We start from the raw sequence: 12,534 nt of genomic DNA, 5'->3' as shown, positions 1-12,534 counted from the left end.
GTATATATTGCTCATAAATGAGTATGGTAGAGCAATACCTAATTCTTTTAGTTTTCATAACTCTCTAGTGTGTTTACTTTCTTGCATTAAATATAAAACTACTTTTGCAGAAAACTTCAAATGCATTTATGCAAAATATATTTTCTTGTTATAAATTACACTAACCAACATATATTTTCTACATATTCAATGCTCTATATTTCATTTATTATATTTGGTTGATGAACTAAATAGTATTAATGGAAATGAAGAGGAAAGTAAAAGTATATTATTGATCCAAAAGTATTATATTATTGGTTCGGATGAATTTATAAGTTACCTTTATAGTCGCCCCCGGTTATATTTTCTATTTATAGAAGTTATGGTCCATACCAACACAAGCCATTGTTACCATAAACTACGACGTAAGTTTAATCACTTTGATAGATCTAAATTAGTTAACAACAGTAGCTTAGTTGCTGCTAAATATGTTCTTTTAGAACTCTGTGTAAATGTTACTAAAACTATAACAACATTACATCCAATGACAATTAACTAATATCGATAAAGACTTTAGCACTCTTTATTTATATAGTATTATCGTTAAAAGTTATTTTTATTATAGTGTAGTTTTTTGGGTCATGAATCTGTAAGTTACCTTTTATAATCACCTCTGAGTATATTTTTCAACTAACACAAGCCCTTGCTGCTACAAGCTACAACGTAAGCTCAATCACTTGAATCGACGTAATCCAAAAGCTACTTATAATTCATGTAAATCTAGAAGTTACCTTTTTAGCCGCCGCTAAGATATTTTTCTACTTTGAAAAGTCATGTCATGGTCCATACTAACACTATCCCTTATTGTCACAAACTATAACCAAAGCTCAAACCACTACTCCTAAGAACAATTGACAATATACATTTCTACCCTAGGACATGAGCCTTCTTGATCACCAATTGAGATCATTTAGATATGTTCAAATGATATAAAGTTTGGATAATTTTTCCCTAAAAAAAGAAGAAGAAAAGAAGTTAAGAAATAAAAGGAAAGGAAATGATTTTTTAGTTTTACAACTGAGATGGGCTGACCCATAAGAGATGCTTGGGCTTGCAATTAGGCCCTTCATGACAGTGGCTACTTCTTAAAGACTGCCGAAAAGTGATCAACAAGAACATATCAAAGGTGTACGCAAATTTTATTCCTATCTTTATGAGGTAGGGAGATTATTTTTCGATAAATCCAAAACTGAAAATTGATCAATGGACACTTTTATACTGTGCTGGATTAATTCAGGATAAAAGGCAAAAACTATTACTACTGTAGAATCCTTGATGGTGGAGGGGATGCAGAGACAGCAAACTTATTCAGTTCACTCGATTTACGGGTGTGTTGGGTACGTTGGAAAATATTTTCTAATTTCTCGTGTTTGGTTGGCCAAATTATTCTTTAAAACATTTTCTTTAGAAAAAAGAACCTACTTAAAAGTGATTTCCTAAAAAAAGATGAGGCAAGCAAATTTCATTAATGACATTTCAAGTTCATCGTCTCCTTATCCACGCACCCAATGCCCCCAAATCCCTTGACCATGCCACCCTCAGCCACCTCATTCCCCACATAATACTCTTGGGAAATTTTTTTACTTACTTACCGAACACTAAATAAAAAATGGTCAAACTGCTTTATTTTGACCTATCGATAGAGTAGCATAACCGTTGGATTTTACAAACCAAAAGGCAAAGTTTTGTGTTTCAAGAGACAAAAACACAACCGTTCCCCTTGAACTGATTAAAGCCATAAGAAACACTTCATATCTAAACACATTACTGATAATGCCCAAAAACACAGAGGGAAAGGAGACCCTCTATAGATGCATCGCAACAACGACTAACCCATGGCGTACTTTTGGGTCCAGCTCCGAGCAGTTGTTTCATACTTGTTTCGATCAGTCTTGTACATATGAGCAATCTCCGGCACCAAAGGGTCATCAGGATTAGGGTCTGTTAGCAGAGAACAGATGGACAGCAACACCTGCAAGGAACGGACTTGATCAATCGATTATGCTTAAAAGATATTATGATACAAGGAACAGTAACCATTTTCAACTGATGAAAGAGCTTCATTAGGAACGAGGTAGTCATTTTTTATTAGAATTAGGAAAGGGAAAGACTAAGGTGCTGGTTCTCACACAACTTCAATCTCAAAATATCAAAGATGTTCCATAAAAAACTACAAAGTAAAAGCAGTGTATTAGGTGAATATATTTCAATCTCTTACGTTTGAATCACTTATGTTTAACCTAGAACGAGAACAAGATAATTGATGTGTTAAAGTCCAGATAGTCGATCATCGATATACATATGATAACTAATGTGAGCACTCTATCCAAACAGGGATGGTTTTAGACCTCAGAACTCTTGGGGGACGTAAATAAGAAGAAAAATCAAAAGATAAAATCAGCATGAGCACGAATACAGGAAATGAACCTCACCTTGGAGATAGTAAGAGCTGGGCTCCACTGCTCCTTCAGAATGTCAAGGCAAATACTACCATTGCTGTTGATGTTCGGGTGGAAAACCTTTGTCCTAAAAGCAACCTGCACATTTATCTTGTATTAGTCGTGGATTTTTGTCCAGGAAAAAGTGTGTAAAAGAAGAATAAGAACTACAGACGCATCATAGAACACAACATTCTCCAAAGGACCCAGCTTCCCTTTTTTATGTTTTTAAAAAGCAGTTCTCTCCCTAGTAAAATTTAATAATGTACAAATATATTTGTTACGCAATGATAACGCAAAGTTACAAGCAAGAAAATGATTGCACCTCTGGGTCTGCAAGAGAATCTCTGCACAATTTACTATAAGTAGGAACCTATCAAGCAAGTCATTAAAAATTGTGTACATTTCATGCTGTAGGTAAAATACCTTGGGTGGCTTAAATGGATAATCAGGTGGAAAATGAATGGTAATGAGAAACAGTCCACCGGTGTAGGGACAGTCAGGTGGACCCATAATTGTTGCTTGCCAGTGGAACATATCTTCGCCAACTGGGCCTAATATAAACAATAGGAGGCAAGAACATAACAATCAGAAATCTCCAAATGCAGACCTTGGGCAATTTTTCACATAATATTTGGGGATTTAGGCTTAATACAGCGATATTTACATTAGCTTGCCTAAGAAAAGGCACATAGATAAAAGCACACAGAATCAGAGATCCACTTTTTTTGAGAAAAATCAGAGATCCACTTTCCAGATGCAGACTACAAACAAGTCTCAAGCATGAGTATGGAGATGGTAAGCTTGGGAAGAGGCAGGCACTTCTAACCTATGCGGGTCATTTCCAAGTTTTAGAACCTTGTCTCGTGAAATTTTTAGCCTTTACCAAACCAAAATATATGTTTCTTTTCCGACTCTTCCTAATCTTTCTAACAAACGGAAATGTTCAAGGACTATAGTTTTTTAGGATAAAGAACTAATTCAAACACCAAAAGATCATATTAACTTGAGATCAATGTAGGAACCCAAAAACTTAAAATCCTGGATCCACCTCTGACCATATCATATAACTTCAACCCTCGACTATCCACACAGTCACAAGCTTGTATCATAATTCACTCTACCTATTTTCTCAATCTGAATATAATCAGCAGCAAAAACCCAGGTCAAAATACCACAATTTACATTCCCTTTGAACACAAAGTTGGTAATCAAGGGCCCAAAGCTTTAGTCCAAATGGCAAAGGTAGGGATCAGTGGTAGGACCACGTCAATATTTTGATCCTACTAAACTGAGTCTAATGATCAAGGGTCTGTTCAGTATGGAGGAAAACATAATGTTTTCCAATTTTTCCATGTTCGGTTGGCCAAACTATATTAAAAACATTTTCTAGGAATACAAGTTCCTAAATTGAGGAAAATGACTTCCCTAGTAAAAGTAAGGAAAACAAGTTCCACAAGTGGCATTCCACATTGATTGTGATCTCCCTGCCCACCTACACAACTCATCTTCACCTCCCCTTTTGTAGCCCCCATCCCCAATACCTCACCTCCACCTCCTATTTATATACAAATGCTTTTCGAATAATATTACTTTGCTCATGTATCGAACACAAGAATAAGTAAAACTCACTAATTTTGCTGAATTTTTTTTCTCCAGAAAATCATTTTCCTTCATACCAAACACGCCCCAAGTGGAAAAGGGTAGAGACTGCCAGAGGTTTCCCATTATCCACCAAGTTCCATAATTAAAAACAAGCTGATTTCAAGTTTAACTTGTGTTCCTAATCTGTTCATCTAGACACCTTAACCTAAATTCTCTCATTTTCAGCACAATCAAAATCATGCAGAACAACCTACAGAACTTGACTATTTCTCACCCAATACAACAAAATCAAAAAGGAAAAAAACAATTAGCAGATAAAAATTCCGCAATCACTTCATCGAGCTGCTAAAATAACAAATCAAAGCAAAAATCAACTAACTTCGCATGAAAAATGAAAAAACACAAGCTATATCAAATGAAGATAAAACTAAACTTCAAACTAAGAACAGGAAGTTTCTAGAAACTTTTAACCCAAATAAACGAAGTTTCTAGAAATTTTAACACAAAAACAGAAAAAACGTGCGATCACATCATCGAGCTGCTAAAATGCTAAATCTAAGCAAAAATCAACTAAATTTCACAAGCAAAATGAAGAAACACAAACTATATCAAGTATTTTTGAAAAAACAGAAGTTCATGAAGGTTCTAGAAAATCACCAGCACTGCAAGAAGTAGGAGGATCTTTCTGCAGATCCTTGAGCTCTTTCAGAATCCGCTTGGACGCCATCGCCGACTAAATCCCTAGAGAAAAAAAAATTAACAACAAAAAATTCAAAAAAATTAACACCAAAACATCAGATAAAATAATCAGAACTGATCGAAGAAGATGATGAATTTACCTGAGAGATCCTCCTACAAAGTTTCCGAATTTTTTTTCCGATTCTGAGAAGTGAAAAGAGTTTTTGCTTTGAACTGAGAACAGTTATTTATATATATATATAAAAAAATGGCTTTTGGTATTTTTGTTGCACAAATTTCAGTTACGCCCCTATTGGTTTCAATATTTGGCACTTAGATTCCTTTCTTTCTTTCTTTAACATGTGGCAAATACATCCAAATTTTCTGTTGTTTTTTTGAAATAATAAAAAATTGTTAATATAATTTTCAATCAAGTAAACACGCGTCAAATTATCTATGCGAATTGTTATAGGATCACATTTATAAATTATGCTCAATATTTACTCTGAAAGGTTATGGTCTGAAAAATAATTATTTTGTATTTTTGATTAAAAGCTTTAAGTTCGAGTTTGAAAATGAAAAAAATTAGAGGAAGGAATGGTTCCATTTTTAATGTGCGCAAAATATATTTTGTATTATTGATTTAACATAAGCGTTGAATATAAGGTAAAAAGTTTAACAACTATTCTTCCAAATTAAAACTAATTTAGCTAGTGGGAACTATTTGTCCATTTTTCTTGACCATTTAACACAACACACATAAAATAAAAGGATTAATTCTTTTATGGTTAAAGCGATGAGTAGTAAAGTGAGTTTGTGATAATATGATGTGTTTAGTTGTTTGTTTATTTATAATAAAAATATGTATATAAAATTACAACAACAATTGAGCTTGTCTAGCTTAAATAATTAGATAGTTGACTAGTGTTGAGTCTTGAAAAATATTGTTAAATTATTGATTTTATGATTAACTAGTTATGTATTTAAATAGCTCAGCTTAAATTAATAATAAGAGAAAATACATAATTACCCCATTAAATTTGTACCCTTTTTTGAAGTAGACACCTAAAGTTTGCGGGGGGTCCTATTACCCCACGAAACTATTTATATTCACGATAAATACATCTTTTTCAGCCATTTCTACTGCAATTGTGTTCTCACGAAAATTGGGCGCGTGAAAGAATAGTATTACAATCCCAAACCAGTATTAAAATACCATGTGGCATTTTTAATTTGATTTTTTTAATTAATAAATTAGATTCAGCTTCCCCAAATCACCATTAAAAGCCTTTTAAGAAGCTTTTCCAAACAAGCCAAAAATTAAAAATCACCAATGTTTCTCAAATTTTGTATTTTAAAATGCGATATTATTAGATTCTATCTTCTTCTTTTTCAAAACTTAACCAAGTAGTTTTCTCTTTCCTAAAATTTAAAGATCGAAAATGGTGATGCTAATAAATAAAGAAGGCAATTTAGGATGAAGATGATGATTTAAATTTTGGTTTGATAGAACTTCTAATTTTCATATTTGATTATTTGTCATGATGTAGTAGTGATTAAGTAGTGCAATGATAGAGTGTTGTCACTATGATTTGTGGTGGTGGAATTCAAAAAACAAATTTGAGAAATCAGAGGCAAAGTAGAAAATTAAAAGAGAAAAAAATCAAAAAAGAAAAGAAAAGGAAATATAATAGAAAATTAAAGGCAAAAATGAAAAGAATTAAAAGTTAAATAGTGAATGACATGTGGTAGATTAGGGTTGGTGCGTGATTTGCACTTGCCTTATTACACCTGGGAATGACCGAAAAAGGAGGTTTCTATGCTACTTTAAAATAATTTCATGGGATAATAGGACTCACACAAACTTTATTTGTCTACTTCAAAAACTGGTATAAGTTCAATGGGATAATTATGTATTTTCCCTAATAATAAGCACAAACTTAGCTAGCATCTTATTATAAATTTTGAATCAAATTCTGAATATTTATCTTCAAATGTTTGTTTGATCATAGAATTTATATCAAAGTTTGAAAATCTATCTTCAAAAATATTTATGATAAACTCAAGTAAGCATATCAAAAATTTGTAAAACAAATAACAATAGCGAAGAAAAAAAAATCATGTTTACTACAATTAAGAAGAGAACAAGTAGCATTACAAATAACTCAATAGTTGAAAGGAAAGAAAACAACAAGTACTACCATAATCGAAAAAAAGAAGAAGATACACATGCATACAAAATAATGCACACCTACTCCGAACTTACTGACTCTAAATCTTGAATTCGTCCCACATCAGCCATGTTCTTGTGATCATTGCATCAAGAACATGGAAGAGATGGTACTTTGAGAGTGAGAAAGAGAACTTAGATTTATAATCAAAGTACTACTTCAAGAATACCTTAAAATAAAGTGCCTATTGGATTAAGTTACAAAGTATTCAATATTTCACTGAGAGAGTGAAGTAAAGCATTTTCAACATGAATTAAGATGGTAAACTATGATAAAAATGGCCAACTCATTGAGAATCAGATTGTGTATCAGGCACAGGTGTAGCTTCTGCTCTTGGTGTTGAAGTTTCTGCTTTTCCTTCAGATGAATGCTCATTCTCTAAGCTCGTGGGACGAACGTTCTCGATCATTTTAACAACCTCAAACATTTTTGGTCTTTGATCTGACATCCTTACCACACAAGACATTGCTATCTGTAACATTTCCACCATCTCTTCCTCTATGTTCGGGTACCTCAATAGTTCCAAGTCGAATACTTCAGCAGTCCACTCCTCTCGGACAACTGAATGAACCCATCGGACTAAGTGTATGACCTCATCTCCGTTTGTTGTATGGATGGGGGACTTGCCTGTCAAGAGCTCTAATAACAACACACCAAAGCTGTACACATCAGAAGGTTGAGTGGCTTTACGTGTGTCTGTTACTTCTGGAGCGCGAAAACCAGCAGCACGTGCAACTGGATGAGCTAATGAGCTCATTATTGTTGACAGACCAACATCAGATACACAACCGTATTGTTTAGAGTTCAGAAAGATATTTGAGGATTTGACGTTTCCGTGGACTAGCTTGCCACCATTCTCAGCATGTATCCTAGCAATACCTCTCGCTGCTCCAGTTGCTATCCGAAGTCGAGTTTCCCAGTCTAAAGGGATCCTGTTTTCTCCCCGTTTACCTATAAGTTGCATTTTAATAGGTGTCAACACAATCGAATAGCAAAAGCAATATTTGATAACAGGTAACACAGAGATCAAAATGGTATGAACTGCCTAACAAAAGGTAGAGAATCGAAAAGGAGAATAACTGGTAGCACAGTCAATCCTGGAATATCTCACCTTATCCTGCCTACCAAACGACCTCTGATACCACAGGTAACCATCCCAATTTTAACAAAAGCAAAGGATCACGTGTTCAATCCTTTGTCTCTCATTTGTTCATATTTTAATTATCATTCTATAACATGCCAAATATTAGAGTAATCAGTATCCTTGTTGCTCCTGGTCGATCCTTTAACTTAGAATAAGCAAATCGCGAAGTGCTTAAAAGTTTAGAATATCCCTTGCAGGACTTATCATCTAAGTGGGAAGCTACTCATTACACAAATGATCTTCTTTTCTTTTCCTTTTGTTCACAAAAGTTACTAGCGGATGAACTATTAGGTTAGCATAACTGAGATACAATAAGGAAATAACACTTTCTACAAGTTTCCATTTCACTTCATTTTGTTCGAGAAGAACAAACAGAACTCTTAGCTCTAACAGCAAAATTAGGGGAGTAAATAAGCAAATAACCAAAAAGAATTTTGTTGTAATGTTCTCAATAGATTCTAAGCATATTAAGGTTGACATTAGCTTAGGATTCCTTAACCTAAACTCCTAGTTAATTAAATCAGGTCCCACCAGTGAAAATTGTAATGAAAGATGCCAACCAACTCCAAATAAATTATCAGAAAAGCTTTGCCATTCATGCACTTTGACATCATGTGCATTTGCCTGGTGGACAAAGAATTGGGAAAAAGGACGCTGGGACCTCGACAAAATCATGAACTATTTTGACTTGCTATAGAAAGTAGATAAAAATCAGAAATGATTATCCACAACAACATAACCGGCTTACTCCCACAAGTGGGATCTGAGGAAGGTAGAGGCTGTTTCCAAAAGACTCTCGGTTCAATTGCAACAAATCAAAGTAGTTATGAAAAAAGAAAGAACTGCAGTGGAGAAAATATGTCAATTAATAGGGAAAGCAGTACAGGACATCAAGAAAAAGAACAGTAACAACAAAGACACGAAATAATGCGGTAACTGAAACACAAAAGACCAACAGATAACAAAAGCAGAAATGATTTTCCACATGCTATGAAATAATTCAGTCAAATAGTGTAATAGCTGAAAGACTCTAGTGACAAAGGAGAAGTGACAATGACTTGTATGGATTTTAAAATAGAGATAGGATTTTGCTTATTTTGTTAACAGAAAGGAGTCACTGCCCCACAGAGATGCGTAAACCACATGTTAGGATCATCCACATTTTTTTTTTGATACGGATATATATATTATCATCCTGTGGGTACAACTAACTATTAAGCTGGAAAGAGAATATATTGAGCATATAATATATGTGGATTCCCATCTTGGCCCTACCCATAACACAACAAATTATATTAGTTGGCCTTCAGTTTGGAAGATTCTATGTTGTTTTTAATTGCTTTATGTTTTTCAATTCACTAAACTAACATGTCTGATTGTAAGAACTCACTTAGGGACTATGTAGCTCGGACTCTCCAAGAATGTTGTCATACATTGTCGGATACTCTAGAAGTGCACTATTTTTGGAGGATCCGACATGCACCCCACGGCATTTTTTGAACAGTCGTAGCAACCTAGTTAGAGTCGGCAGAGTTTGGGATAACAAATAACTGGTTTTAACAATCATACTCAAAAATACTAACTAATCTACCTATTCAAAGCAAATAACGGAGCAGTATGAAAATGCTAACAAAGTGTGACAAAGTTGAGAAGTTCAAAACTATGAAATTTAGAGAGTGCATAAAGTGATCATACCATGAAGCATTGCAGCAACACTACCCTCACTGAAATAGTCAGAGACAGTAAGCTTTTCATCTTTTGAATAGTAATATGCTCGAAGCTCGACTACATTTTCATGTTTTATACTTCCCACAACCTCCATTTGCTGCTCAAACTCCTTCTTCCCAGCACCTACATCTTTCAACCTCTTCACTACCACTGTGGTAGCATCTTCTAATATTGCTTTATACGCCATACCAAACGTGCCCTTCCCCAATACCTCCGCGGAAGCTCTAAGCAAATCTTCTAAATCAAATGCATAGTTACAACCCTCAAAGAAAACCAATCTATTATTAGCATCTTGACTCCTTGAAATCGCCTTATCAGGAGACATATCTCCCTTCTCCATCTTGCCGGGAAACGAACCATCTTCTTTCTTTCTTCTAAAACAACAAACAACCATCAAGAAACCAAATCCAAGAATCCCAATTACACTACTAGCTACTATAATCCCAAGCAAAGCCCTCTCACTCAATTTACTATCATTCTTGAATTTTGGATTTGGTTGCTGAGGCAGGGAAACAATAGAAGAATTCGAAACAGGATAGTCAAGTAAAGACATATCATTACCAATGAACACATTCTTTGGGAATTTTTGAAGTGATTTAGGTACAGTACCTATAAGGTTATTGTTTGACAAATTCAGTAGCTGTAAGTTGGGCAAATGCAAATCAGGAATGGTACCAGAAAGTGAGTTGTTAGCAAGATTAAGGGCAGTAAGATGACTTGAACCCGATATCGAGCTAGGAATGGTGCCATTGAATCTGTTGTTTGACAAGTTCAAACTGGTGAGATTTTGCCAAACAGAGAAATCAAAAGGCAGAGGACCCGAGAAATTGTTGTAATGAAGGTAAAGATAAGACAAGTTTTTGAGGTTATCAAAGTCCATAGGGAAAGTTCCATTGATACCATTAGATCTAAGGCTCAAGATCTGCAATGCAGTCAAACGACTCAGTGTATTATTAGGAATTGGACCATTGAACCCAACCCCAGGTAACCTCAGTGATATCACTCTAGAACCATCTTCATTACACCCCACTCCAATCCAGTTCTTGCAAACTGAAGAATTTGCATCCCAGTTCAAAGGGTGCAAATGAGGCAACTGATTAACAAAATCCAACAATGCTTGCTTATCATTTTCAAGAAGAGCAACAGTGCCTTGTGACAACAGAAACAATCCCACCAAGAAACCCAAAGAAACAATCCCCCACCACTCCCTAAAGCTCAAAACTTTAACCATTTCAAAGACTCTGAATGCCCCCAACCCCTCAAAAACTTAGCTTTTGTAGTCACATACGAAGAACAAAAAGAGCATCAAGAATCAAGTTCAAAACTTTTCAAAAACTCTGCAAACATCCTCAATCCACAAAAGGAACTCTAAAGCACAAAACTTTAATTCAAAAAAAACCCTCAAGAACTTAGCTTTTGTAGACACATAAGAAGAAGAAAAGAGCATCAAGAATCTAAAGTTCAAAACTTTTCAACTATTTCAAACATTCTACAAAAGGAAATCTAAAGCTCAAAACTTTAATTCAAAAAAAAAAACCTCAAGAACTCAGCTTTTATAAGATGAAGTAAGCAAGCATCAAGATTCTAAAGTTCAAAACTTTTTCAACTATTTCAAAAACTCTCCAACAACACCCTCAACCCACAAGAATCTAAAGCTCACAACTTTAATTCAAAACCTCATAAAAGGAAGTAGCAGCAGCTTAACACAAGCTTAAAGTGAAAAAAAAAAAAAAAAAAAAGAGAAATGCACTCTGACAACAACAATATGAAGATGCATGTGTATATATATATATGTATATAGGTGTGAGAAAAAAGAGTCAAATTCCCAAGAATGGTGTCTGCAAAAAGCAATGTGGGGTTCTGAAAAATGTGATTAAAAAAACTGGAGGTCACTCACAAGGTTTGAAATAGGGGAAGTTAGGGTCAAAAGGGTGTAATTTTAAAATGAAAGTAGCTGCTAGTCAGAATCTGTAGTAGAAGAAGCTTTTCTTTTTGTTCTTTGCGCTTTAGCTTTCCATTTGAATGCCAAAACCAAGACACTTAGAATATTTTTTTAGAAAAATTCTCACATTTTCTTGATTTTTTCACTTGTGTTCTTCTTCTTGTTCATGAAGAAATGAGATTTAATTGGTGGGGAAGAGAAAAAAATTGATCTGCATTTACATAAAATTAAGAAGGCATGTGAATGGACATCCAGCTAGTAGTACAATAATCTTGTCTTGATAAAAAAAACATTTTGGGTGTGATTGAGGAGAGTTAGATTGTGCGGTAAATTCTTTTATATATTTGAAATAAGAAAATGAAGTCATTTTTATTAGAAAATATTTTTGATTCTTTTATTTTACAATAATAACTATATATCTAATCTAGTTCCATGAATGAATAGCGGAGAGAACTGAATCTACACTAATCTTACTTCTATTTCGTAGAAGTAGAATAATGTTCTCAACTTAAATATGACAAATCAAAGCAGTTATAAAAAAATACAATAGTATAAAGAATATGAAACAACTAATTAAAAAGAAGTTATCTCAAAGGTTGAAATATGGAATAATGATATTTATTATACACCAATTTATGATGCTTCTTTTTTTCAGGAGAAAAAAATATACATTTTTCAGTGCTATCATGAATATCTTGTCAATATTATCATAAGTATCTTGTTAACCAA

At 34.1% G+C, this 12,534-nt stretch overlaps 2 protein-coding genes across 2 annotated transcripts; both read right to left on the bottom strand.

Annotated features, from left to right (window-relative positions):
• Positions 1-1,680: 1,680 nt before the first annotated feature.
• Positions 1,681-5,015, bottom strand: LOC125826289 (SUMO-conjugating enzyme UBC9-like). The gene is made up of 5 exons (XM_049505612.1): positions 4,922-5,015; positions 4,740-4,823; positions 2,904-3,031; positions 2,472-2,576; positions 1,681-2,011 (listed from the first exon to the last, which is right to left on the bottom strand). The coding sequence occupies exons 2-5, from the start codon at positions 4,807-4,809 to the stop codon at positions 1,868-1,870; spliced, it is 447 nt and encodes a 148-aa protein (XP_049361569.1). The 5' UTR covers positions 4,810-4,823; positions 4,922-5,015; the 3' UTR covers positions 1,681-1,867.
• A 2,145-nt stretch (positions 5,016-7,160) lies between these two features.
• Positions 7,161-11,995, bottom strand: LOC125826272 (probable inactive receptor kinase At4g23740). The gene is made up of 2 exons (XM_049505593.1): positions 9,831-11,995; positions 7,161-7,942 (listed from the first exon to the last, which is right to left on the bottom strand). Exons 1-2 carry the CDS (start codon positions 11,092-11,094, stop codon positions 7,278-7,280), a joined length of 1,929 nt encoding a protein of 642 aa, XP_049361550.1. The 5' UTR covers positions 11,095-11,995; the 3' UTR covers positions 7,161-7,277.
• Positions 11,996-12,534: the final 539 nt, after the last annotated feature.

Source organism: Solanum verrucosum, unplaced genomic scaffold (assembly GCF_900185275.1).
Source record: "Solanum verrucosum unplaced genomic scaffold, falcon-dt-bn FXZP01000060.1, whole genome shotgun sequence".
Taxonomy (NCBI): domain Eukaryota; kingdom Viridiplantae; phylum Streptophyta; class Magnoliopsida; order Solanales; family Solanaceae; genus Solanum; species Solanum verrucosum.
Note: the sequence above shows the minus strand (reverse complement) of the source record. Positions and strands in the feature narration are given on the sequence as shown.

Excerpts from the sequence above, each read along its gene's own strand:
- LOC125826289 (XM_049505612.1), bottom strand. The coding sequence starts at position 4,809 with ATGGCGTCCAAGCGGATTCTGAAAGAGCTCAAGGATCTGCAGAAAGAT. Across the intron at positions 3,032-4,739 it reads TCCTACTTCTTGCAGTGCTG|GCCCAGTTGGCGAAGATATG; the intron begins GTGATTTTCTAG and ends TGTTTATATTAG. Across the intron at positions 2,577-2,903 it reads ATCCATTTAAGCCACCCAAG|GTTGCTTTTAGGACAAAGGT; the intron begins GTATTTTACCTA and ends ATAAATGTGCAG.
- LOC125826272 (XM_049505593.1), bottom strand. The coding sequence starts at position 11,094 with ATGGTTAAAGTTTTGAGCTTTAGGGAGTGGTGGGGGATTGTTTCTTTG. Across the intron at positions 7,943-9,830 it reads TGTTGCTGCAATGCTTCATG|GTAAACGGGGAGAAAACAGG; the intron begins GTATGATCACTT and ends TGCAACTTATAG.